This window comes from Urocitellus parryii, chromosome 6, assembly GCF_045843805.1.
Source record: "Urocitellus parryii isolate mUroPar1 chromosome 6, mUroPar1.hap1, whole genome shotgun sequence".
NCBI classification, from domain to species: Eukaryota; Metazoa; Chordata; class Mammalia; order Rodentia; family Sciuridae; genus Urocitellus; species Urocitellus parryii.
This window is the reverse complement of record NC_135536.1, coordinates 157,901,440-157,924,679: the sequence shown is the minus strand read 5'-3', so window position 1 is coordinate 157,924,679 and position 23,240 is coordinate 157,901,440. Positions and strand designations below refer to the sequence as shown.

The window sequence follows — 23,240 nt, the reverse complement described above, 5'->3', positions numbered from 1 at the left end:
AAGTGTGAATGTAAAAGCTAAAGTTCAATGGAATCTCAAAAAAAAAAGAGTTCTTCTTAAGCTACAATGAACTGTATATATCCTAATATATATATCCTAAAACATCTTCTGATACCAGTTCACTTAATGAACAACACTTATTAAACTATGATGTATGAGGGGCTAGGCCAGTTCATATAAGATCCATCCTAAATATCTTTTGACCCCAAGCAATTCCCAGTCTAACCTTGTGATAGTCCCAAATATATATAAACAATTACAGAACTACATTATCAGTAGGGAAAACCCATAAAACATCATTCTGAAATGTGGTCTGAGGACTGGAGGCATCTGAATCTTCTGGTGGCATCTGAAACTCCACCCTTAAATTCCTGAATCTGCATTTTTTTAACAGAATCCCCAGGCAATTTGGATGCTAAGATTCTAGAAGAGATGAACTGTGGGATTATAGAAGGGTTCCCTATTGATTCCTTGGGAACTGGTCAGAGAAATCTACAAACTGCTGGGGTAATAGGAACATTTAAGGTTGAATAATGACCAGATTTGTGATCATGGGAGTTGGAAAGAGCAAGAAGGGTAATGGAATGAGAAGTTTAGGAGGTACAAGTGGGCACTTTGGAAGATGTGGGAGACATGGTAGAAAACGGACACTGAGGCTTCAGTTAGATGCCACAGACTTTAGACTTGCTGAACATTCCGGAGGAAGACACAGAAAATTTTAAGCAGGAAAGTAACAGAATCGAATTCTTATGCTTGGCCATAACTGGTGGTAGAGTGAAAGATAAACTACACAAGTGAGAGAGGCTGGAGCAGGCAGGCATGTGTCCTTAAATGAGAACGCTCCAATTTTGGACTAGAAAGGAAGTCTCCTACTTGGTGGTGGTGGTGGGGGTAGGGGAGGTGAGGGCAGTGAGTTCCCGCACACAGAAAAACAAAGGATTCCAGCTGCAGCTGGATACACAGGGGTTCTTTCTCATTAGACAGAGTTCTCAGAGTGAGCTCCAATCAGCAGCAGGAGCATCACCTAGGAAATGTTAGAAATGCGAATTCTTAGGTCTCATCCTAGATGTACTAAATCAGAAACTCACAAATCTGACCGCGAATAAGTTACCCACATGATTCCAATGCCAATGCTCTGGACTGCCAAAAATCCTAGAGCAAATGGTAAAGGCTTAAAAATAACACAACTTGCTTACTGCCTTAAAAAAAAAAAAAAAGTAATGAGAAATGGGTTTTTATGTTGAGTGGCAGAACAAATGCCACATACAACCTAGACTTTATATAGCACGGGGAGCGGGGCACAATACCAATCATCTTGTCCAAAAGGCTCATTTTGGAGAATTAAAATAGTTTTGGTATAGACCATGATGTTCTCCGTAGCCTAAATTAAGTAAAACTTCATCATCCCATTTGATTCTTCCTGTTTCCTTTATTTCCCCACAAAAAAACCCTCAGAAAAAAAAGTTGGGATTCCTAATGTCCCTTTGAAAAACTGTTTCTGCTGCAACCGCCCATTGGAAAAACACAGTCCCAAATTAAAACCCCTCAAAACGGAGCAGTGGGCCCGGCGCCACCAGGCCAAGGCAACGCAGCCATTTCCCAGCCACACCCCTGCGGGCCGTAAGATAAATAAATCACTCCTTGTTTTCCAGACCTGAAATTAGCGGTGAGTCACAGAGCACTCTGAACAGCCACGGTCGCCTCGGAAAGGAGGAAAAATGTACAGACTTTCCCTCTCACGCGAGGGCCCGACGTGCTGGGCTGGCCAATCAGGGGCGGGTGGCGGGAATCACACCAAAGTAGGTAAAAAATGCGGGAAGCCGCCCCTCGGCCCCGGCTGGGGCCTGGCTCCCGGCAGTCCTCCCTCCCTTCCGCACCCGCCGCGGGCCGGGCCCATCCTCCGCCTCCAGCCCCGCCCCCAGCTGCGGTGCACACCTGGCCAGGTGGCTACTTCTATGTATGGGCAACTGCTGCGTGGGGGGCGGGGCATCTTCTGACCCCGCCCCAGGGAGGGGAATGGCCACTCCATCCTGGCTCACCCTTTGCCCGTCCCTCGCCGGTAGGTGTCAGCCTAGGCTCCGCCTCCTTCTCTTCAGCAGGACTAGGGAACCCAACTACATTCCCAAAGACCCAGCTGGTGAAGGGGTACTCGCCCCCACAGCCCCAAAAAGGTGACTGAGGCTCCTCCCGCCCCCCGCAGTTGGGATTCCCGAGGGTCGCAGGGGCAGGGCGTTGCCCGGCCAGCCGGTTGCCAAGCAACGGCGGGAGGTGCGTGACGTGCGCAGCCGCGTTTCGGCCCGGGGCGCGCGCCCGCCCCTTGGTAGGCTCGCGCCGCCGCGTCGGCTCTCCGTTCGGTCTCTTGGTCTCGCTGCTGCGAATAGGACGCTCCGCAGACTCGGTGCTGGTCGGCTTCCTCCCTTGCATCCCTCCGACAGCTGCGGTGAAAATGGTGAGTGGGAAAAAGCCCGAGGAATGGGCTGAGGCGTCCCGGGACTGCGAGTCCCCGGGACGGGTAGGGTACGGAGCTGAGGGGCGCGTCCCCCGCTCGCAGATGGAAGGAACCCTGCTGGGCTGCCGTCTCCCGACCGAGGAGAGTTTCCCGGCCTCCGATGCTCGGTTTGGGCCCTGCGCTCTGTGGCAGCTTCCCAGCTGCTGCGAGGCCTCCGCGGAGTCTCTCCTGGCTTTGGTACACAGGGGCGAACGCCCGCACAGCTTCGGATACAGATCCAGGGGTCTGCAGGCCCGAGGGGAGGGGGGTTGGAACCCGGCGACGAGCCTTGTGGCGCGGGTTTCCCCTAAGCCGGCTCTCAGTGACCCGCGCCTGTTTCCGTCTTGAGATCTTTCCATCAATAAGGAAAAGAAGACCTTTATTCAACGACCCTAGAGGGCGGATGATCGCTGAGGAGCGTGACCCTGGCATGATTAAGAACCGGGTGGCCTTGCAGCCGCTTTGTTTGTCGTATCTGGCAATCAGCTTCCAGCAGCACTCTCGTTATGCTTGTCAAGCTTGGCAATGTCTCTTTTAACCCTTCCCTACCCGATATGTCCGTGTATGAATAGAAACTTTCTTTTACTTGTAAACAGTTTGGCTTTGCCACAACTTGACATGCAAGGTTTGGGCATGATGGTGGGACGCTAATACAAGCAAATTTAAGAGCTTTTAAAAAGTCTGTTAAATTACCTGAGTCACTAAAAAGTAAACATGTTTATTGTAGATGATGGAGATTTGGCTTAATTTATATATTACTTTTTTTTCTCTAAACTGTCACTCTCATCTGCTGTAAAACAGCGTTCTACGATTAGGTAGAACATTTTGTTATTTTCTGTAGTGTGCACATACTGTTACCATTTTTGGTCAATGATTTGCAGGCAAAGTCTTATCCAGACTTTGCTAGAAATATCACATTGTTATTGCATCTCTCTGTCTGGAATCAGTTGGTACCAGTTTTATCTGCATACAGAATGTTTTCGTGGAATAGCAGTTTTGGTTTTCTTAAGGTATTGCAATTTTCATGAAGATGCAGGCTGTGGAAGAAAAAGAGATTAACAGGTAGTTTCTTAATGGCTGAGGTTGTGTAATAGGGGTTTGATATTTAGTCTGAGGTTCTTTTTGGTTTAATGTAAGTTACCAAGAGGATCACCATCTTAAGTCTTTAACATCTTTAAGATTTTAAGTATATGGTACCTTACACTAGAAGACTTTAAAACTGAAGTCTGAGTGCTGATAAATTTAAGACCATCCCTTTTGATGAAAGTGCTTTGAAGTGGACTGGAGCCTGCTTTAGAGTCTTCTGAATTAATTTTTTTTTTTTTTTTTTTTTTTTTTTTTTAGTTTCTAATACAGTCTTTATTTTTGTTTGAAAATAGGACCAAATATTTTGACTTTGGTTAAACGCTTATGTTAAATACTTAATATTAGAATTTAAATTCCTAACCCTCTGTACCTTAAAATGAAATAAAGGAAGTGTTTTTCCTATTCCTTGGTACTTGTGGGGAGAAGAAATAAAAACGTGGATGAATTCTAATAGATCTCAAACTTTTTGGTATTAGTGAAATCAAGAAGCCTTTACAAGCTACTTTGGCTTGGATGCTTGCAAAGAATAAAGAGTTCAGAATTCAGACCCATCATTTTTAAAGGTAACTCGTATATTTGGTCTTGTGAACACAAAGCATCTCCATTCAGTCCAACTCTTAGAAAATATTGTGAAGAAGAAGAGTTCCTTTATTATCCTAGATTCTAGTCTAGCATTTTCTTTCTGTATTTGGAATTGTTTAGATTTGTTAGTTTGATACTTGATTCCAAGCTTGTTTCTTTCTTCCTGAGGTTACATTTTAACTGCTAATGGGTTTGTTATAAAACAGCACAATTACTTCCTGGTACTCACCAAGTCTTCTAGAAGCACTTGTAAAAAAGCAATTTGAAACCAATTCAGAAAATCATCCTGGGCACTTTAAAATGAGATCATATTTTTAGATGTCTCATTTTTATAGTGCCCCCACCCAAAAAAGAGCCTACCGCCACGTGAACCACATTTACACACCTCGAGAAAAAAATTTTTTATGTGTGTACTGGGTGTGCCAGTTTCTTTATTATATGTGCAAAGATTGTTTACCAGTCCACCATCAAGTTCCTAGGGTTGTTTGCTCAGTAGTTTTGTTGGATATGGATTAAGACGTCACACATAGACTTTCCTAGCTCTTATAACCAAGATGTGTACTGGCAGCTTAGATATATAGCTTTCTGGAAAGTGGGAGTATAGTCTTGCCCCTAAAATAAAGTTCAGGTCTACTTGATATTCTAACCTGTTAACTTTACCCTAATCAGAACTCTGTTCTAACAAACCAAGCTAATAATTTTGAAACATTTTAAGCAGTAAAGTATGCATGATTTTTATAAAAGGTTAACTTTTTGCCATATTCAGCCAAATATGCATCTTCTTCCCATTCCCTTCTCTCCCCAGAGATACCTATTCCTGTGTCAAAGACACAATGTACTGGCCCACTAAGGAGATGATTTTATTCAGGCTATAGCAAATTAGGAAAACATTTATTAAGGAGAAATTTCTCAAAGAAAAAAGGGGCACATAAACCAGGGAATCTTGAGGAAGAATGGAAATGGGCCTTATTTCAAAATATATAACAGGCCTGTCCTTTTTAGTTACCTTTTTCCCCTAATACAGAATAATGAGGGTGAATTTCTTTACCATCACTGCTTTCCAGGATGCAAACATAATCACCTAAAATTGATCTATTCCATTCTCACTGATAGTTCCATACTTTGTCGCTGTACATATATGATATGCATTATTAATAATACATATTGTATTTACATAAATGCTGTGCTTTGCCCTTTGCAGCTTTTTTAAACACTGGATGACTTCTAAAATAATATAATAATATTCCTTTCTTCTGTCACATAAGTCTCTTTCCAGGCCACTTAGCTGCTAAATCACAGAAATTCAGTTCTCTGTTCATTCTAGTTCCCAGCCATTCTCCAGCTTCTGGAGGGCTAAACCATGGAGCACTTCAGGGTAGAATTCCTTTTTTTTTTTTTAAGCTGAGGTCCATGGAGATTAACCCCTTGCACTTTATATGTGTTCCCCTCTTTTTCCTAGGCAGTTGACTAGCCAAATGTTAAAAACAAACATGGAATGTATGGAAATTTTACTTTCTGTTCAGATTTGCTCTGAATTAAAACTTCCCTAAAAAATAAAGCCTATTTAAAAACAAACTTTCAATATAAAACATAATCATGACTACTTTTCTAATAGAATTGGTTTAAATAAAATGTTTTATAATAAAGGAGGACTCTGAGCATTTATGGTTTTATGCTAATGTAACTTGGTAATATATTTTGAGTAATAATTAAATACCTCAAGTTGAAACACATTATGCTTGAAATTTTAATAAATATCCAAGGTCCTGAAAACTAAATTTACATATAAATGCAGTGTTTTATTTCTTTCTTTTGGCAGTACTGAGAATTGAACCTAGGGCCTTGTGCATGCTAGGCAAGTGCTCTACCACTGAACTACACACCCAGCCCTTTCCAAATTTATCTTAAGACAGAGTCTTGCTAATTTGTGTAGGCTAGCCATGAATTTGAGACACTCCCGCCACAGCCTTTGGAATAGCTGGGATTACAAATGTGCATGAATACATTTTTTTTCTTCAATACCTTTGTTCTATTCATTCATTTAGTTTTATGTGTTGCTGAGGATTGAACCCAGTGCCACACAAGCACTCTACCACTGAGTCACAACCCCAGCCCCAAATGCATTGTTTTTAATCTGCAGAGCAACACTTGAGTCCTGAGTTCCTAGGCCCAGTCTCTTTATTGTACTGTTTGCTATTTGTACATATAATCCACAGAACAATAAAGAACTAAGATTGTTGTAGTTATCTCGAATTTATTTCCTTTGGGGCATAATAGTCCTCTCTATATTGTCCATGAGTAATATACAAAGGTTCATAACGAACAATTCAGAAATATTTTAATGACAGTTTTTTTCTGTCCCTTTCTTTGTTTTGATGTGAGAAGCTAGAAGTTTTTACGTGAAATTGTGCTTCTGAGCTATCACCTATTCTTTTTTCTTAAAATTTTGTTGAGAAAGATATAGACTTAGAGAAATAAACATAAGGCTCATTTATCCCAGTAATACTTTGGACACGCTTGTTACATTCATTGGAATCTGTTATACCAGGACCTCCATTGAGTCAATAGATTTTAGTCTAGAGTGATTCTTAATTCTGAGCTAGTCTTCTCGTAACTGATCTTGTTGCTCACTCTAATCTATAATTTGCTTTTTTGTGTTAAAATGGAAGAATCAATTTAATTGTGTGTGTGTGTGGGGGGGGGTGCTGGGGATTGAACCCAGTCCAAAGGCCTTGTACATGTGAAGCAAGTACTCTACCAAATGAGTTATATCCCCAGCACTAAAATATTTTTTAAAGTAAATGGTTTAAGTAAAAAAAAAAAAAATGCAACTAAAACTTAAGAATTGAATCTAGTTGAAAGAATGAAAAGGCTGAGAACTAGTTCTGTTGCAGCAAGACATTGGTGAGTTATCTGAAAGAAACTTCAGTACATATTACAGTGAGGTCATTTGTCACTTAATTTTGCTTTTGGATCACATCTGAGAAAGACTGTTTACTCCTTTCAGTATTTTAAGATTATAGTTTGCTACTTTTGTTTGCCTTATCATAGAAAAGCAAAGATGAGTTTCCTGTTCTTATTCCTCTCTTAGCTTGTACAAGTAATCATGTTTTGATTTCAAAATGTTCTCATATTTTTATTGGTGTATTTTCAGATAGTAATAGAGCTAAGGCTAATGTGCAGGCACATAAGCATAAAGTTAAGACTCCTCCAACTTGCTCTGGAGTAATCTTTTAAGTTTATTGTTGAAACCTGGGGGCTTTAAGGAATTCTCAAAGTATTGAAGTTTTGTTATAAGAATGTTTAACCTTTATACCAGTGTTGTAAGATAGAAATAAATACAAGCTATGTGTGTAATTAAATTTTTCTGGTAGCCCCATTTTAAAAAGTAGAAAGAAAAGATGAAATTTATTTAACATATCTTTTTATTTATTCAACCTATCAATTTATTCAAATTTATTTATTCAACCTATCCAAAATATTGTATTAACTTTGGGGGGGGGGTATCATGGATTGAACTCAACCACTGAACCATATCCAAAGCTCTTTTTTGTATTTTATTTAGAGACAGGGTCTCATTGAGTCTTAGTGCCTCACTTAGTTGCTGAGGATGACTTTGAACTCTTGATCCTCCTGCTTCAGCCTCCTGAGCTGCTGGCTGTATCAACTTTATTTTAAATTATTTTTTTAATGTATATATATTTTTTTAGTTGTTGCTGGATCTTTATTTTTAAATTTATTTTATATATGTATGGGAGAATCAAACCCAATGCCTCACACATGATAGGCAAGCTCTCTACCACTGAGCCACAGCTCCATCCCCTGTATCAACACTTAATCAGTATAAAAAATAATGAGTATCTTTACATTCTCTTGTCTTTCAAATTGTTTGAAATCCTTTGTATATTTTATATTAAGGCTCATTTCAATTCAAACACATTTTCTTTGGACAGATTTGATCTATATTTAGATACTGTAAAATTTACAGTTGAAAAGGTAGAGTCACATAGCCAAGTTGCTCCAGACATACTTAACATTTTTTCTAGTAATAAAATTGAGAACTTTAAAATACAATTAAAATGAAATAAAATTTAGTCACACCAGCCATATTTAAAGGACTCTCTAAGCTACATGTGGTTAGAGGTCATCTTATTTGACCAGTTTATTTTGTGGATTGGTCTGTTTAATATGTAATGAGAAGTTGATATGATTACCAATAATTTAATTCTTTGCATTTCTGCCCATGTATAAGAAGCAGCATTAGTGGCTCGGGAGGCTGAGGAAGGAGGATCAAGAGTTCAAATCCAGACTCAGCAAAAGTGAGGTACTAAGCAATTCAATGAGACTCTCTCTAAAAACAATATACAAAATAGGTCTGGGGATGTGGTTCAGTGGTTAAGTGCCCCTTGGTTCCATCCCCGGTACCTCCTGCCAAAAAAAGAATAGTACCCCCCAAAAAAGGATAGTAACCCCCAAAAAGATAGTACCCCTCCCCCCCCCCCAAAAAAAAAGGATAGCAAATGTTTCTTTTATAGCACTCACTAAGATATTTTGTGAAACTGTAATGTTGAATTCTTTAAAGATATTCTGTACTATCAGTAGTATGATGCCTGTCATAGTAGGCTCACACAGATGTTAATGAACAGGAAGGAAGAGTTGTTCTTAGTTGTGATAAAAGACGGGTTCTTGTGGAGATGGATTACTTTAATTTTTATACATTTTGTTCCCACATACTTTTTTAAGATTCAATGGAAATTGGGGTTTAAGGACTGAACTAATTGAATAGGACCTCCTCTTTTCAGACTGTATTGCAATTTAGAGAATTTTACAGTGAAAATCCTTTGAGATAGATGAGGCAAGTATTATTAGAGTAATATCTCTAAAATGATTCTGGTATACAGAAACCCCTCAATAAATGCCAATTCTCCTCCATTCCTTGAAAATGAAACCAAGTGGTATTTGATGCTCAGTAAAGTATCCTGAACCATAGAAAAGCACTTGAAGTCCTAACAAAAGAAAGCACAAGAAGTAATGCTGTCTTAGATAAATACTGGGTGTCACACATTTGTTTTCTCATACCTTACTCAGTGCTTATCCATTTAGGCAGGTGTTGTTCCAGTTATACCATACAGACCAGTGGTTAAGAGCATGGACTCAGAATCTGGATGTTGAAATTTTTAAAATCTGGGTTCCACCACTTACTAACCAAATGACCTTAAGTTACTGGCTGTTTTGTACCTTGATTTTATGATTCTTCCATGTGAGAATGTCAATAGTGCCTACCATCACAACACTGTGGGTTTAAAGAAGTGCCTGGCATGTAGTAAAGTGCTTATCAGTATTGGTTAGAATAATATTATTAAATGGTATCAGCTTTGGATCTAATTTAGATTGATACTCTTTTCCTTACTTGCTATATGAATGGAAAAAGTCAAATATCACTGAACTCTTTAAAAATGGATTTACGCTTAGCCAATCAAAAGGCAGCTAAACCTTCAAGAGCTAATTCTGGGAAGATCTCCTTGACATGGTAGCTCCCTCTAGTTACCTCCCTTCAGACAGAATCATTTATTTTTGACAGCCAGGGCATCTTGCTACTCTGTAGCACTAATCACATAGATTCCCACTTGTACATGTTGTCTCTAATTAACTTGAGTAAATGTTTAGAGTAGTTCAGAGTTCTTATTAATCCTATATCCTGTATTGGTTTTGTCTCTTTTTTTCCCTCCTCCTTTGGTGGTGCTCTTAGGGATTGAACTCAAGGTTTCACACATGCAAGGAAAGCACTCTCTCCCCAGCTTTTTTATAATTTTGAGATAGAGCCTAAGTTGCCCAAACTGGCTTCAAAATGTGATTCTTCCATCAGCCTCCCAAGTAGCTAGAATTACAGATGTACACCATTGTGCCTGCTCTATGTTAGCCATCATATCCTTATTCCAGCAGTGCATGCTTTTGTAATTATAGATCATATAAAAGGATGGGGAGGAGTACATTAGAACATGTTTCTGTAGTTTTATTATTTCTTTAATGTTCTTTAATGTTATTTTACTTAGAATCATATATAATGAATTTTTTTTATTTTAATTTTTGTGGGTGACTTGATTCTTGATGTAAAAATACCTTGACTTTCACTCTTAGATATATTTTATTCTAAAGTAATTAAGAAAGAATTAATCATAGTTTTTCAAACCCCTCAGTGTTTATAATAGCAATCATTCATTCAACAAATATTCAAGGGATTGTTACATGCCAAGAATTAATCCAGGTACTAGAGATACAGTATTGAAAAACACAGTTTGTTCCTCATTGAACTTAACATTCTAATACAGAGGAACAGACCAAAAAAAAAAAAAACAAAAACAAAAATTATGTCAGATAGTAATTAAAATGGTATGAAAAAAATTAAAATAATCAATAGGCAATACCAGCAGAGTTGTCCTTTTCTGCTAGGATTGTTGGAGAAAGTCCTTTAGTGAGTGGCATTTAAGGCGAGAGCCTTGCATGGTACAAAAGAGCTAGCCTTTCCATTCATTTCAGGCCAGAGGAACTCTTTTGTAAAAAAGACCTTGAGAACACAATGAACATTACATATGCACATTAAAAAGAGGCTTGTTTGGCTAGAATTCCGTGAAATAGGGGGGAAAGGGGTTATAGGCGAGAATTAGACCAGGAAAAGTGGTTAGGCCAAAGGTAAGGAATTTGAATTTTATTCTGATCACATCAGGAAGCCATTAGGTGTATAGTAGTGGGGACAAGTTAAGTAATGGAGAGAGATGATTTGTTCCTGTTCATCAGTGTGTATGTGTACAAATGAGCCCCCCCCCCCCCAATTTTTTTTTTCAGGCAGTAAGTAGATGGTTATAGCTTAATTTAGAATTTTTGGTAGTGGAGATGGTGAGAGGTGGGTAGATTGGATATATATTTGTGGGTAGACCTTATAGAACTTGATGTAATTTGGTTGAGTGGCATAAGAGAAGGAAAGATCATCAGTGGTGGCTCCCCAGATCTAGACTCAAGGTTGATGATGTCATTAAAATAGTTTGGCAAAAACAGAGGTTCTTAGAACTTTGAGGAATAATATATTGATCCAGCTTATTACAAATCTTCAAAATACCTTAATTGCTTATCTGATTATAAGAATAATTGTAGAATATTAGGAAAAATTTAGTAGTAATGACAATCCCAACCAAAATGTAAACATTTGGCACATTTTCTCCCAGGCCATTTTTTATATATGTTCATTCTTCAAATAAATAATTTTTAGGTTCCTCCGAGGAATAGGGTACTGTTGTAGGCTTTGGGTACTCAACAATATGTAAGATAAGGACCCTGTCTCTAAGAAGTATGCATTCTAATGGAGAGACAGTTAAGAAATAAGAATCCAACTAAATAAGATAATTATAGATTTTAATACTTAGTTTAGTGGAAGAAATGATTGTGTGAAAACTGCCAATATAAATTATTTTTCCCCCACACAGTTGAATTCATCTATAAGGATAAAACTTTATTTCCCATGTCCCAATGTAATGAGTGCCAAGGTAATTCAGTGGGGGAAAATAGCATTTTCAACAAACTGCTGGGACAACTGGATACCTACATGCAAAAGAACGAACTTGGATCTCTGCTTCACATTGTATGCCAGATTTAACTCAAAATGGATCAGAGATCTAAATTTAAGAGCTAAAGCTATAAAACTCCTTGGAGAGAACATAGGCATAGACCCTTATGACCTTGTTTGAAGCAGTTTTTGTTGATTTTGTTTTTGTTGTTGTTTTATTTTGCCAGTTTTGGCATTCCAGGTGACTTGACACTGAAAGCACAAGTAACAAAAGAAAAAGCAAGCCAGCTGCCATAATGCATGCTTGTAATTCCAGAGACTGGGGAGACTAGGGCAGGAAGATCTCAAGTTCAAGGCTAGCTCTGTCTCAAAATAAGGGTTGGGGATGTGGTTCAATGATAAAAGTACCCCCTGGGTTCAATCTCCAGTACTGAAAAAAAATTTTTTTTTAATTTAAAAAAATAAAACAGATAAATTAAAATTCATTAAAAACATACATGCACCAAAGAATATCATCAAGAAAGTGAAACAACAACCCACAGAATGGGAGAAAATGTTTGCAAATCACATATTTGACAGGAACTTGTATGTAGGAATATATAAAGAACTCTTAAAACTCAACAATAAAAAGACAGCCCAATCTTATAGACAAAAAGTATTTTAATCATTATTTGTAGAGATGTACAAATCACCAATAAGCACATGAAAAAATGCTTAACATCACTAGTCATTAGGAAAATGCAAATCAAAATCATCATAACATAATGCTTTTTATCCTCCAGGCTGGTTATAATAAAAAGATAACTGTAACAAATGTTGGCAAGGCTGTGAAATTGGAACCTTTCATGCATTGCTGGTGGGAATGTATGATATAGCCATTTTGGAAAAGTTCTGCAACTCCTCAAAAAGTTAAATTTGGGTGGTACCATATGACCCATCAGTTTTGTTCCTACTTATATACCCAAGTAAAATGAAAATGTATGTACACAAAACTTGTACATGAATGTTCACAGTAGCATTATTCATAATAGCCCCCAAGTGAGCACAACCCAATTGATCAACGGATGGATAGGTAAAATGTAGTATGTCCATACAATAAAATATTATTTGGCAATCAAAATAGTTGAAGTACTGATAATGTGTTACAGCAAGAATGAAACTTGTAAACATACTGAGCTAAAGAAGCAAGCCACAAAAGACTACATTTTGTATTATTTTGGTTGTATGAAATGTGAATAGGCAGATCCATGGAGATAGGACATAAATTAGTAGTGGCTAGGGCTGTGGGGAGTGGGAAAGAAGAATGAGTGGTAATGGATTTGAGGTTTCTTTTTAGAGGGCTCAGAATGTTCTAAAATCAAGTTATGGTGATAGATGCACAACTTTTCGAGTATTCTAAAACCTACTGTTTTCTTCAGCTTTTTCACTGCTGTGACTAAAGGATCTGACCAGAACAACTATAGAGGAGGAAAAGTTTATTTCAGAGCTCATGGTTTCAGAGGTGTTAAGTCTATAGAAGGCTGGCTCCATTCCTCAGGGCTCAAGGTGAGGCAGAACATCATGGTGGAGTGTGTGGCTGAGGGAAGCAGCTCACATCATGGTGATCAAGAAGCAGAGAGAGACTGCACTGACCAGATTCAAATATGTACCCAAAGCCACTCCCCATTTCTCACTTCCCCTACCACTTCAGTTACCACTCAGTTAAGCCCTATCAGGGGATTAAATCACTGATTGGGTTAAGACTCCTATAACCCCATCATTTCTCCTCTGAACCTTCTTGCAGTGTCTCACACTTGAGCTTTTGGGGGACACCTCACATCCAAACCAGGTGTTAACCTGCCACATTTACACTTTAAATGAGTGACTTTGGTTTATAAAATATATGTGTGAAAATGATTCCAGTTGTATCATCATGTATGTACTGTGACATTAAATTATCTTCCTGTTAAATACAATTCCATTATTATAAGAAATTCTCGGGGCTGGGGATGTGGCTCAAGCGGTAGCGCGCTCGCCTGGCATGTGTGCAGCCCGAGTTCAATCCTCAGCACCACATACAAAGATGTTGTGTCCGCCGAAAACTAAAAAATAAATATTAAAAAAATCTCTCTCTCTCCCCCCCCGCATCTCTCACTCTCTCTTAAAAAAAAAAAAAGAAAAAGAAAAAGAAATTCTCTGTTGCCTTTCATGTAAATCTTTGCGCATGTTTCATCATTTCTTCAAAATAGGTCTTAGGTATGATATCACTGAATCAAAAAGTTATGTGTTTGGTAAAGCAAAAGAAATAGCAGAGTGAATATGTAACCTGCAGAACAGAAGGAAATATTTGCCATCTGTTCATCCAACAGGGGCTTTATATCCAGAGTGTAGGAAATTAAATAACAGCAAAAACCCAAATAATCTGATTTTAAAGTGGGTAAATGATCTGAATAGACATTTCTCAAAAGAAGATATACAATGCTAATAAGAATATGAAAAGAAAAAGTTCAACACTAACCATTAGGGAAAATACAAATCAAAACCACAGTGAGATATCTCACCCCAGTTAGAATGGCTATAATCAAGAAGAAGAAGAAAAAAAAAAAGGGGGGGGGGCAGATACTGGTGAGGATGCAGAAAAAGGAGAACCAGAAAAGATAAAAATCACTTGTATTTCCACTATGAGAGATAAAATTGAGTTGATTTTTGTGTATGATGAGAGAAATGGGGTCTAGTATCATTCTTCAGTATTTGGAGATTCACTTTTCCCACTACCATTTGTTAAAGAAATTGTCCTTTTTTCAGTGCATGTTTTGGGTGCCTTTGTTGAAGATTAATTGGATATGGATGTGTAAATTTATTTCTGAGTTCTGTATTTTGTTCCATTGTTCTAGGTATCAGTTTTTATGCCAGTATTGTGCTGGTGTGTTCATTATAGCTTTATAGTATATTGGGGTAAGGTATTACGATACCCCTCCACCTTTATGCTTTTTGATCAAGATGCTTTAACTATTCAGGATCTTATGTGGTTCCCTATGAATTTTAGGATTTATTTTTTTCTATTCTGTGAAGACTACCATTGGTACTTTCATAAAGATTTTGTTGAATTGGTAAATTGCTTTGGGTAGTGTGAATATTTTAACAATATTTATTTTTTTGATCCATGAACCTGGAGTATCTTTCCATTTTGTGTGTGTGTGTCCTTTTCAGTTTCTTTCAGCAGTGTTTTGTAATTTTTGTTGTAGAGATTGTTCACCTCCTTTATTCCTGGGTTTTTGTTTGTTTGGTTCTTAATTTAACTTAAATTAAATTAATTAATTGCAGTGCTGGGGATTGAACCCAGGGCCTCATACATGCCAGACAAGTGCTCTACCAGTGAGCCACATCCTCAGCCCTGGGGTGGGTTTTTAAAGCTGTTGTGAATGGGATTGTTTTTTTTTATTTTTTTTTTCTCTGCAAGTTCATTATTGCTGTATAAAATTGGTACTGCTTTTTGTGTGTTGATTTTGTATCCTGCAACTTACTGAATTTGTTTACCAGTTCTAACAGTTGTTTGATGGAGTCTTTAGGTTTTTTCCCTGTATATCAAATTCTGTTGTCTATAAGCAGGGCTAATTTGGTTTCATCCTTTTCTATTTGGATAATTTTTTTTTTCTGTTACCTTATTGCCCTGGCTAAGACTTCCAATACTATGCTGGATGTTGAAATTTTTAAAATCTGGGTTCCACCACTTACTAAGAGTGTTGAAAGTGGACATCCTTGTCTTGTTCCTTAATTTTAGAGGAAATTTCAGCTTTCCCCCATTCAGTGTAAGGCTGACTGTATGTCAGGCCTTTCTTGTGTTAAGTCATATCCCTTCTATACTTAATTTGTTGAGGAATTTTGTTAGGGGATGTTGAATTTAATTAAATGCTTTTTCTGCATCTGTTGAGATAATCATACAATACAGTTTTTGTCCTTTATCATGTTGATATGATATATTACAATTATTTATTTCCATGATTTAAATCATCCTTCTATCCCTATAATTAATCCAATTTGGTCATGCTACATAATCATTTTGAATTCTTGTTAGATTTGGTTTGCTAGTGTTTTGTGATAATTCTTACATTTATGTTTATCAGGGATATTAGTTTATAGTTTTCTTTGTTGTCCCTTTGTATGATGATGGTATCAGGGTAATGCAAGCTTAATAAGTTTGGAAAGGTTGGAGAGGTATGTTTTGTTTCCTGTTTTCACAAAATGTATGAGATAGAAGGATTGTAAAGATTTTTTCAAATATTAAAAAAACCTTTGAAACAGTCATTCTATCTACTCAGAAAACTACTAATAACATCTTTTTATTAAGTAGTGCTTTATTAATTTTTCAAATGCAAACTATTAAATGCATCAGTGTGTTTCATGGGATATCAGTTTCTTAAAGGTCATGTGCTTTTTGCATATTGATAAGTGTATTCATTAATGTCTCGTGTAGCATTTATGCTAAAATTCTATTTACATAATACACATTTTTAAAAATAAAAAGTATATAACCATAAGTTTTAAAACAAATATTAAGTATTGAACATTTAATGATTAAGTAAACATTTGGTTGGCAACTTTATGATTCTGGGTAAATGGAGAGTCATATATGTGTACTGGGCAGAGAATGATGAAGATACTGAGTTCTTGCTCTTTACAGAGCACAGTCTAGTGGGGGATTCAACCAGCAGACAGTTAATCACAATTCTAAATGATACTATGATAGAAATAACTAATACATGGAAGGATCATATAATTTAGATTGGAAACGGTGGGCCAGTTGCTAACTGGAGGGCCAAGTAAGAGTTGCCTTCCCAGAAGAAATGATTTCTGAGTTAAATCCTGAAGGACTTGAGTGACACAGTGAAGAGGTAAACGATAAAAGCATCATAAGAAAATGTGGATATTCAGGGAATCTCAGAGTTGTACATGCCTGGAATTAAGAAGGATGAAATGGGAAAGGAGTCTAGAGAGGTAGGGCATAAGGAGTTGAACATTGTATGCTAAGGGTTTTAGATTTTATTATGAAGGAAATTGGAAATCATTGGATGAAAACAGTAAGGGCATAAGTTTATTTGCCAGGGAACTTAACATCCCTTCATTGCTGTCTGCGCCCATTCCCAGTTTTCTTTTTAGTTTTTTATAAGAGGAGGGGAGAAATAAGAAATACTCTATTCAGGATTATACAACTTCCTTGTTCTTCCTACCCTCCCTTTTCTCACCTTTTGCCTGTTACTGGGGGTGGGAAGCCTATTAACAAACCATATTAAGAGTGTTTGAAAAATGAAATTGCATGCAATCAGAGATTTTAAAAAATTTAAATCTACTTTGGCTGTTGAGATGATTTTCTGACTTGTTTTAAGAGATTGTTAAGATTTTTAAAATTTCTTTTGTTAGGGGAGGTATCTCAGAGTTTTGGTTATTGAATGAATTTTTTTTTCTTACTAAAGTTTATCCATGAGTCTTTTAGTGGAGCTCTTTAAATATTAATGCATATCAGGTAAAATTGCTGTTTGGGGATCTGGGCTTATAGTGTACACCTGTAATCCCAACAACTACTTGGGAAGCTGAGACAGGAGGATTGCAAGTTTGAGGCCCACCTGGGCAACTTGGTGAGACCTTGTCTCAAAATTTAAAAAGGGGTGGGGATGTAATAGCACTTGCCTAGCACACACGAAGCCCTAGGGTCAGTTACCAGTACCATACACACACACACACACACACACACACACACACACACACACACACACAAAATCATTTGGTCTGTGTAGACTGCCATCTCAAGAACATTTTCTGTACTTTACTATAAGGTGGATGAGGATTTTTTTATTATCTTTTTTTGAAATTCTAATTTGTAAGGATAAGGATTTTTATAATTGGAAATTGGTTGTATATTTAACTCTTCATCTTGGTTTGTTTGTTTTTGTCTTTGTGTTTTGGAAATAAACCAGTATATTAAGACAGAGAGTTAACTTGGAACATTTTCTGGATCACTGATGGGCCATGTAGTGACTTTGTATAATTAGTGGTACTCCTCCCTCTGAGTGATGCAGCCTTAGGGGAGGAACAGTTGGCACTCTTCCTAATGGTTGCAGCCCTGCAGGCAAATAGTTGCAGCCCTGCAAGCAAATAGTTGCAGGAACTTGAATTCAGCTTTGTCTTACCCCTTTGAGCAGGCACCTTTAATCAAGGTACAATCTATAAAACTGCATGCAGTACCTCTGGATATTTAGAACTTATCAAAAGATTGAGGAATTCTTGTGCACTTGTTTGACTAATGCATACTGGAAAGGGACAGATTTTAGGTTTATAAAACCTGTTAATTCACCCCAGAGGCCCTAGCTTTCATCATTGTGGGTTTTGACTTATGGTTATAGGTGATAACCTATGCCAAAGAGAATGGAAGGAGGTAGTGTAATTGAATCTTAGTATGTTAAAGGGACTGCCACCTTCTCTTATTATGTATATCTTTGCTATTTAATCACTTAATAATCATGGGAAGAAAGAAGAGATACACATCAGATGTCAGGTTTACTTTTTAATTCACAGTTCTGGTCAACAGAGAACAAACAGAAATTTCTGTTTCAAATATCAATTTTAATGTTTTTGAATTCTTTATCCATAACATTCCACTGCCCAAAGGCTTTAGTAAATATTGACCACATTGGTAAGTAAGAAGCACTGAAGAAGCTCTGATCAGATATTTTGGTTAATGAAAAGAGTTGACACTTACTGAATTATACCATTACCAGGCAATATATTTAGATGCTTTTATTGGTCCTCTCAAGTTGGCAATATTTATAGTTTATAGATGATGAAATTGAGGCTAAAGAAGTTAGCTCCAACTTCCTGAAGTTATAAGATTTAAATAAGTCTTATACAACCCTATGGCATGCTTTCTTCTCTGGATGAAAGGTCTTCTGGGTTAAATGCCCCAAGTTCAGTTTATGAGAAGGAGAATGCAGTCAGATTTTAAAAAGAAAAAGTTAGTATCTGACTTCTTCAACTTATTTAAAATACATACTCTCAGTTCATTGTAAAATTCATCTGGAATAGTTTCATGTAATATTACATAAAATAAAATTGCCTTTATTTCTTTTACGTAGTATTTTTTTCAATGATAACAAGACTATTTAATTTAAAATAAGGATGTGCTTGGATATTACCCACCAATGCTTAAAGGAAATGAAAGTAATGGTCCGATGGCTTGAATTCATTAGGTTCATAGAAGGATTTATATATTCATCTCATATGAAAAGATAAAAGAGAAATCAACTTCCCCTTCCCAAATGCTTTCTAAAAGCAAAACAAAATACCATTGTTAAATGTTTAATGAATTCCTAAGGTGGATGGTCGAAGCCAAAATATAATTAATAAGGTCAACACAGAGCAAAGTTCAGGCCCAGTAAAGTGTTGAGTTTTTCGTAGGAGAAAGAAAAGACTCAAATCTATTAAACATGGAAGCCACAGAATATTCCCTTCAAGATAACAGAAGCTTTGGCTTCCTTCCTGGCAGGTTTCTTTTCTTTCTTTTCTTTTTAAATTTGTTCTAATTAGTTATACACAGTAGCAGAATGCTGTCACAAATGGAGTACAACTTTTCATTTCTCTAGTTGTACAAGATGTAGAGTCCCGGGCTGGGGTTATAGTTCAGTGGTAGAGCGTTTGCCTAGCATGTGTGAGGCCCTGGGTTGGATCCTCAGCACCACATAAAAATACATAAATAAATTAAATAAAGGTATTGTGTCCAACTACAAATAAAAAATAAAATATTTTTTTAAAAAAGATGTAGAGTCGCACCACATGTGCAGTCATTCATGTACCTAAGGTAATGATATTCATCCGATTCTCCTACCCCTATGCCCCCTCCCATTCCCTCCCTCCTCTTTGCCCTATCAAAGTTCTTCCATTCTACCCATGCTGCCCCCCTTATGTAGTATTTTAAATCTACTATTTGACTTCTTCTTCGGTAGCCAGAGTATTTTTCCTCTCAAGAAATAAAAAATTCTTGTTATGACATCTCAAAGAATTAGTCTTTGCTTAAAGTTAGGTCGTCTTATACAAAACTTCATTTCATTCTCCATTTTGATTGTTTGGATTCTTCCAAATTAATACTTAGAATATGAACTAAAAAAATTTATATGAATTTGCACCAAGTTTGCTTTCTTGCCCCACCAAATAGCTGACCTTATAATTACTGTAGAAAATTGGATTTGAAAACCTCACTCTTAGACACAATATTCTGCCATTTCATAGTATAATAATAACTGAGGTTCCTTATGGCACAAGTCATCAATTAAAGCTAAATAACTTACTTTTTCCCAAGGCAGAAAACTATTTATATTTTATAAATTTGTTAAACCAACATACTATTTTAGTATTAAGAGAATTACTTGTGTTACTTCATGTTAAATTATTTAAAATAAACGTTGAAATTTAGCCCCTCAACTTTATTAGCCACATTTCAAGTGCTCAGTAGCCATGTGTGTTAATGGTTACCATATCAGTGCAGAAAAGGAACATTACCATCACCATTGGAAAGCAGAGTCTGGGATAGTGAACTAAAGACAGTAATTGATAGTCAAGCGTCAAGTTGGTGGTGGTAGGGAGAGTGTCTTACCATTCATTTATGTATGGTCACCTACTTTCCTCTTTTCAGTATGATGATGGGGACAGAAGGACCTACTATTTACTGTCTTCAGGGAATAAAATAAATTGCAGAAATCCAGGGGTAAAGGTGAGGGACACGGCAGGGTAGAGTTTAGGAGGGAGTGGAGTACAGGAGGGGATGTGGGGATCCAACTACTTCTCAAACTAATTTCACTCATTTTTTCTGTTGGAACTTTATATTTCTTTTTCTTGCCCAGGTAGATTTGTTCTTTCTGTGTTTTTAAACCCTCCTTTATCTTTCCAGTGGAATTTTGGTAGGGAGTTAAATTAGGTATATGTATTCAGCCCCCCACCACTCATCTTAACATGGACCCATGAGAGATCTTGGCACTAATATGTGGAAATAAAAGTACTTATCACTCAGTGTCTATTTGTTATCTTAACCTTACTGCTCAAAGACATCAATTGTTGTAGCCCCAAACCCAAATATTTTGTTAGTCATTTTTTGTTGTTGTTTCTTTTGGATCTTGTGTAAGATATAATGTAAATAAAGGGAATCATGAACCCAAATTTTTAAGTTGGTAGGTTGAGAAAGGAGCCAGTGAGTATTTTCTGCCAAGTTGTTTATAAATTTAAAATAGCCTTTGTCTGCTTTGCAGTATCCTGTTTTCAAGTATTTCAGATTCTTTAAGCTTAGAAAAGTAGTTTAAAAATTAGTCATTTTCTTAGGTAGTTAAGATAGCTTTCATTTATGTTTTTCTCTAGTTAGGTAAAATATAGTTGGTTTTAATTATTGAGTCAGGTTAGGTGTCCTACTTGAGTTTTGTAGTATAGAAGTAGACCTCTATTTCTGATATTTTGGCTTAGATGTGTAAGTTTTCATTTTGCAAGATCAGTAGTTTTATGGACTAGTGCAGTTGTTTACAAAAATTGAATCCAAACAACTTGATGCTCAAGTTTCAAAGATTATAAGTCTTATGCTAGAATTGATGTTTGAAGTTACGTTCTCTTATTTGCAACTTTAAAATACCCAATATCCCATATTCTCTGTAGTAGTCTCCTGTTTGTAAGTAATAAGGTTATTTTAAAAAGCACACATTGAGTGAATCTTGATACTGATTTAATATCTGATTGGTATTTTATAAATCTTCTGCCAGAGAAGACTCAGAGCCTTTCATAAACAAGTTAAAGCTTTAAGTCAAGTGAGACAAAATGCAGCAAAGTGTTTCTTTAACAGCAACTGTTTTGACATGAGGATAAAGCTCTAAGAGCTGGTACACTGGCACAGAACAGAGAAACTAGATGTGAATAACATATCTTTTTAAGGTAATCACAAAGCTCCTGTTGCGATAGCAATCTATTTTTGCTCTCAAATTTTTCCTTCCCAACTGTGCAGCAAATTTCAGTACTATGTTCAGAGTATCCTTTAATGGTCTTTATTGTTAAAACTGTGTATTTGAATATCAGTAACTTTTAGACAATTTAAAATCAAAAGTGAATTTGCTTTTATTATTTGTTTGTAATTTATTTTGTGGTATTAGGATTGAATCCAGGGACACTCTACCAGTGAAGTACAATTTTGAGACAGGATTTCACTATGTTGATCAGGCAAACTTTGAACTTGTGATCCTTCTACTGCAATCTCTCAAGTAGCTGGGATTATCACAAGGCCCATCTCAAATTTCCTTTTCAGGATAAACTTGAGATTTTTCAACAGCTGAACAATTAAATTTATCTTAATGCCCTAACATTGTAGAGAAATATTGAAAAATGAAAGTGATGGGAGAGGACTTATTTCTGTTACATATCTTTACAGGGTAAAGATAAAGAACAAGATGATTGTATACATTTAAGATTCACAGTAATCCTGCTTTATGATAACAAATCCACCAAAATCAATACTCCAAGGAATTCTTAACTATCATCCTAGATGAACTGTTTTTCAGTATAATTTACTTCTTTTGTAATCCTATATATTTTACTTGAAACATAATTTGAGAAAGGGGCACATAGGCTTGGCCAGGAGCCCACAGCACACAGAAACAAATGCTTTGTCTTTGAACCTACTAGTATTTGTGAAGTACTATTATTTTTTTTTTAACCTGTAGGCAAAAATAAATTCAGCAATGAGCTAGTTTTCTTACATCTTTCCTTCCTTCCTTCTCAGGAATTGAAACTAGGGGCACTTAATTTGAGCCATATTCCTAGCACCTTTTTTTTTTTTTTTTTCATTTTTTTATTTTGAGACAGGGTCTGGCTAAGTTGCTTAGGGCCTCTCTAAGGTGATGAGACTGACTTTGAACTTGCAGTCTTCCTGCCTCGGTCTCCTGAACCCACTAGGATTATAGGAGTGTGCCACCATGCCTGGCTGAAGTTTTATAGTTCATGGAATTTTAGAACTAAGTTTTAGTAGTCATCAACTGGATCTTATTATAAATAAAGACTCTCAGACTCTACTCCAGATACTACAGAGACTGTACAGAGTCAGCAGATGATTACTGTGTACATTGAAGTTTGATAATAACTGATCTAACATGTGCCCATAAATTATAGCTGAAGCATCTAAAATAATTCAGAAATGTTGAATGCTGTGACCAAGGTAATAACTGATCTAACATGTGCCCTTAAATTACAGCTGAAGCATCTAAAATAATTTAGAAATGTTGAATGCTGTGACCAAGTTAACATAGCTAGTTAGTATAGGAGCTTGGATGGACTGTTTCCCATGATTGGGGTGCTTTAATTTCATGTTCTATTCTTTTGGTCTCCAAACTGTTAACAAAGTATAATTAGTTAAGGATTATTCTGTCATTTTTCCATCCCACTAGTAGTATTTATTCCAGATTTCTAATTCACCTACCAAAATATCAAATGTGAAAGCAGAGGAGATGTGATGGCAGCAGGAGAAAGGAAGTG

The 23,240-nt window shown here is 36.8% G+C and overlaps 1 protein-coding gene across 2 annotated transcripts in view; it reads left to right on the top strand.

The window, feature by feature from the left end:
- Positions 1 to 2,126: 2,126 nt before the first annotated feature.
- Dstn (destrin, actin depolymerizing factor) overlaps positions 2,127 to 23,240 on the top strand; it is a 32,837-nt gene continuing 11,723 nt past the window's right edge. Inside the window, exon 1 of one of the 2 annotated variants that reach the window (XR_003301857.2) lies at positions 2,127 to 2,449. Coding sequence is in view for 1 of the 2 variants with exons in the window: in XM_026400714.2 (XP_026256499.1) it covers positions 2,447 to 2,449 (3 nt within the window). In the remaining variant the exon portion in view is untranslated. The remainder of the gene's footprint in view (positions 2,450 to 23,240) is intronic. The other variant, XM_026400714.2, reaches the window with a different exon arrangement.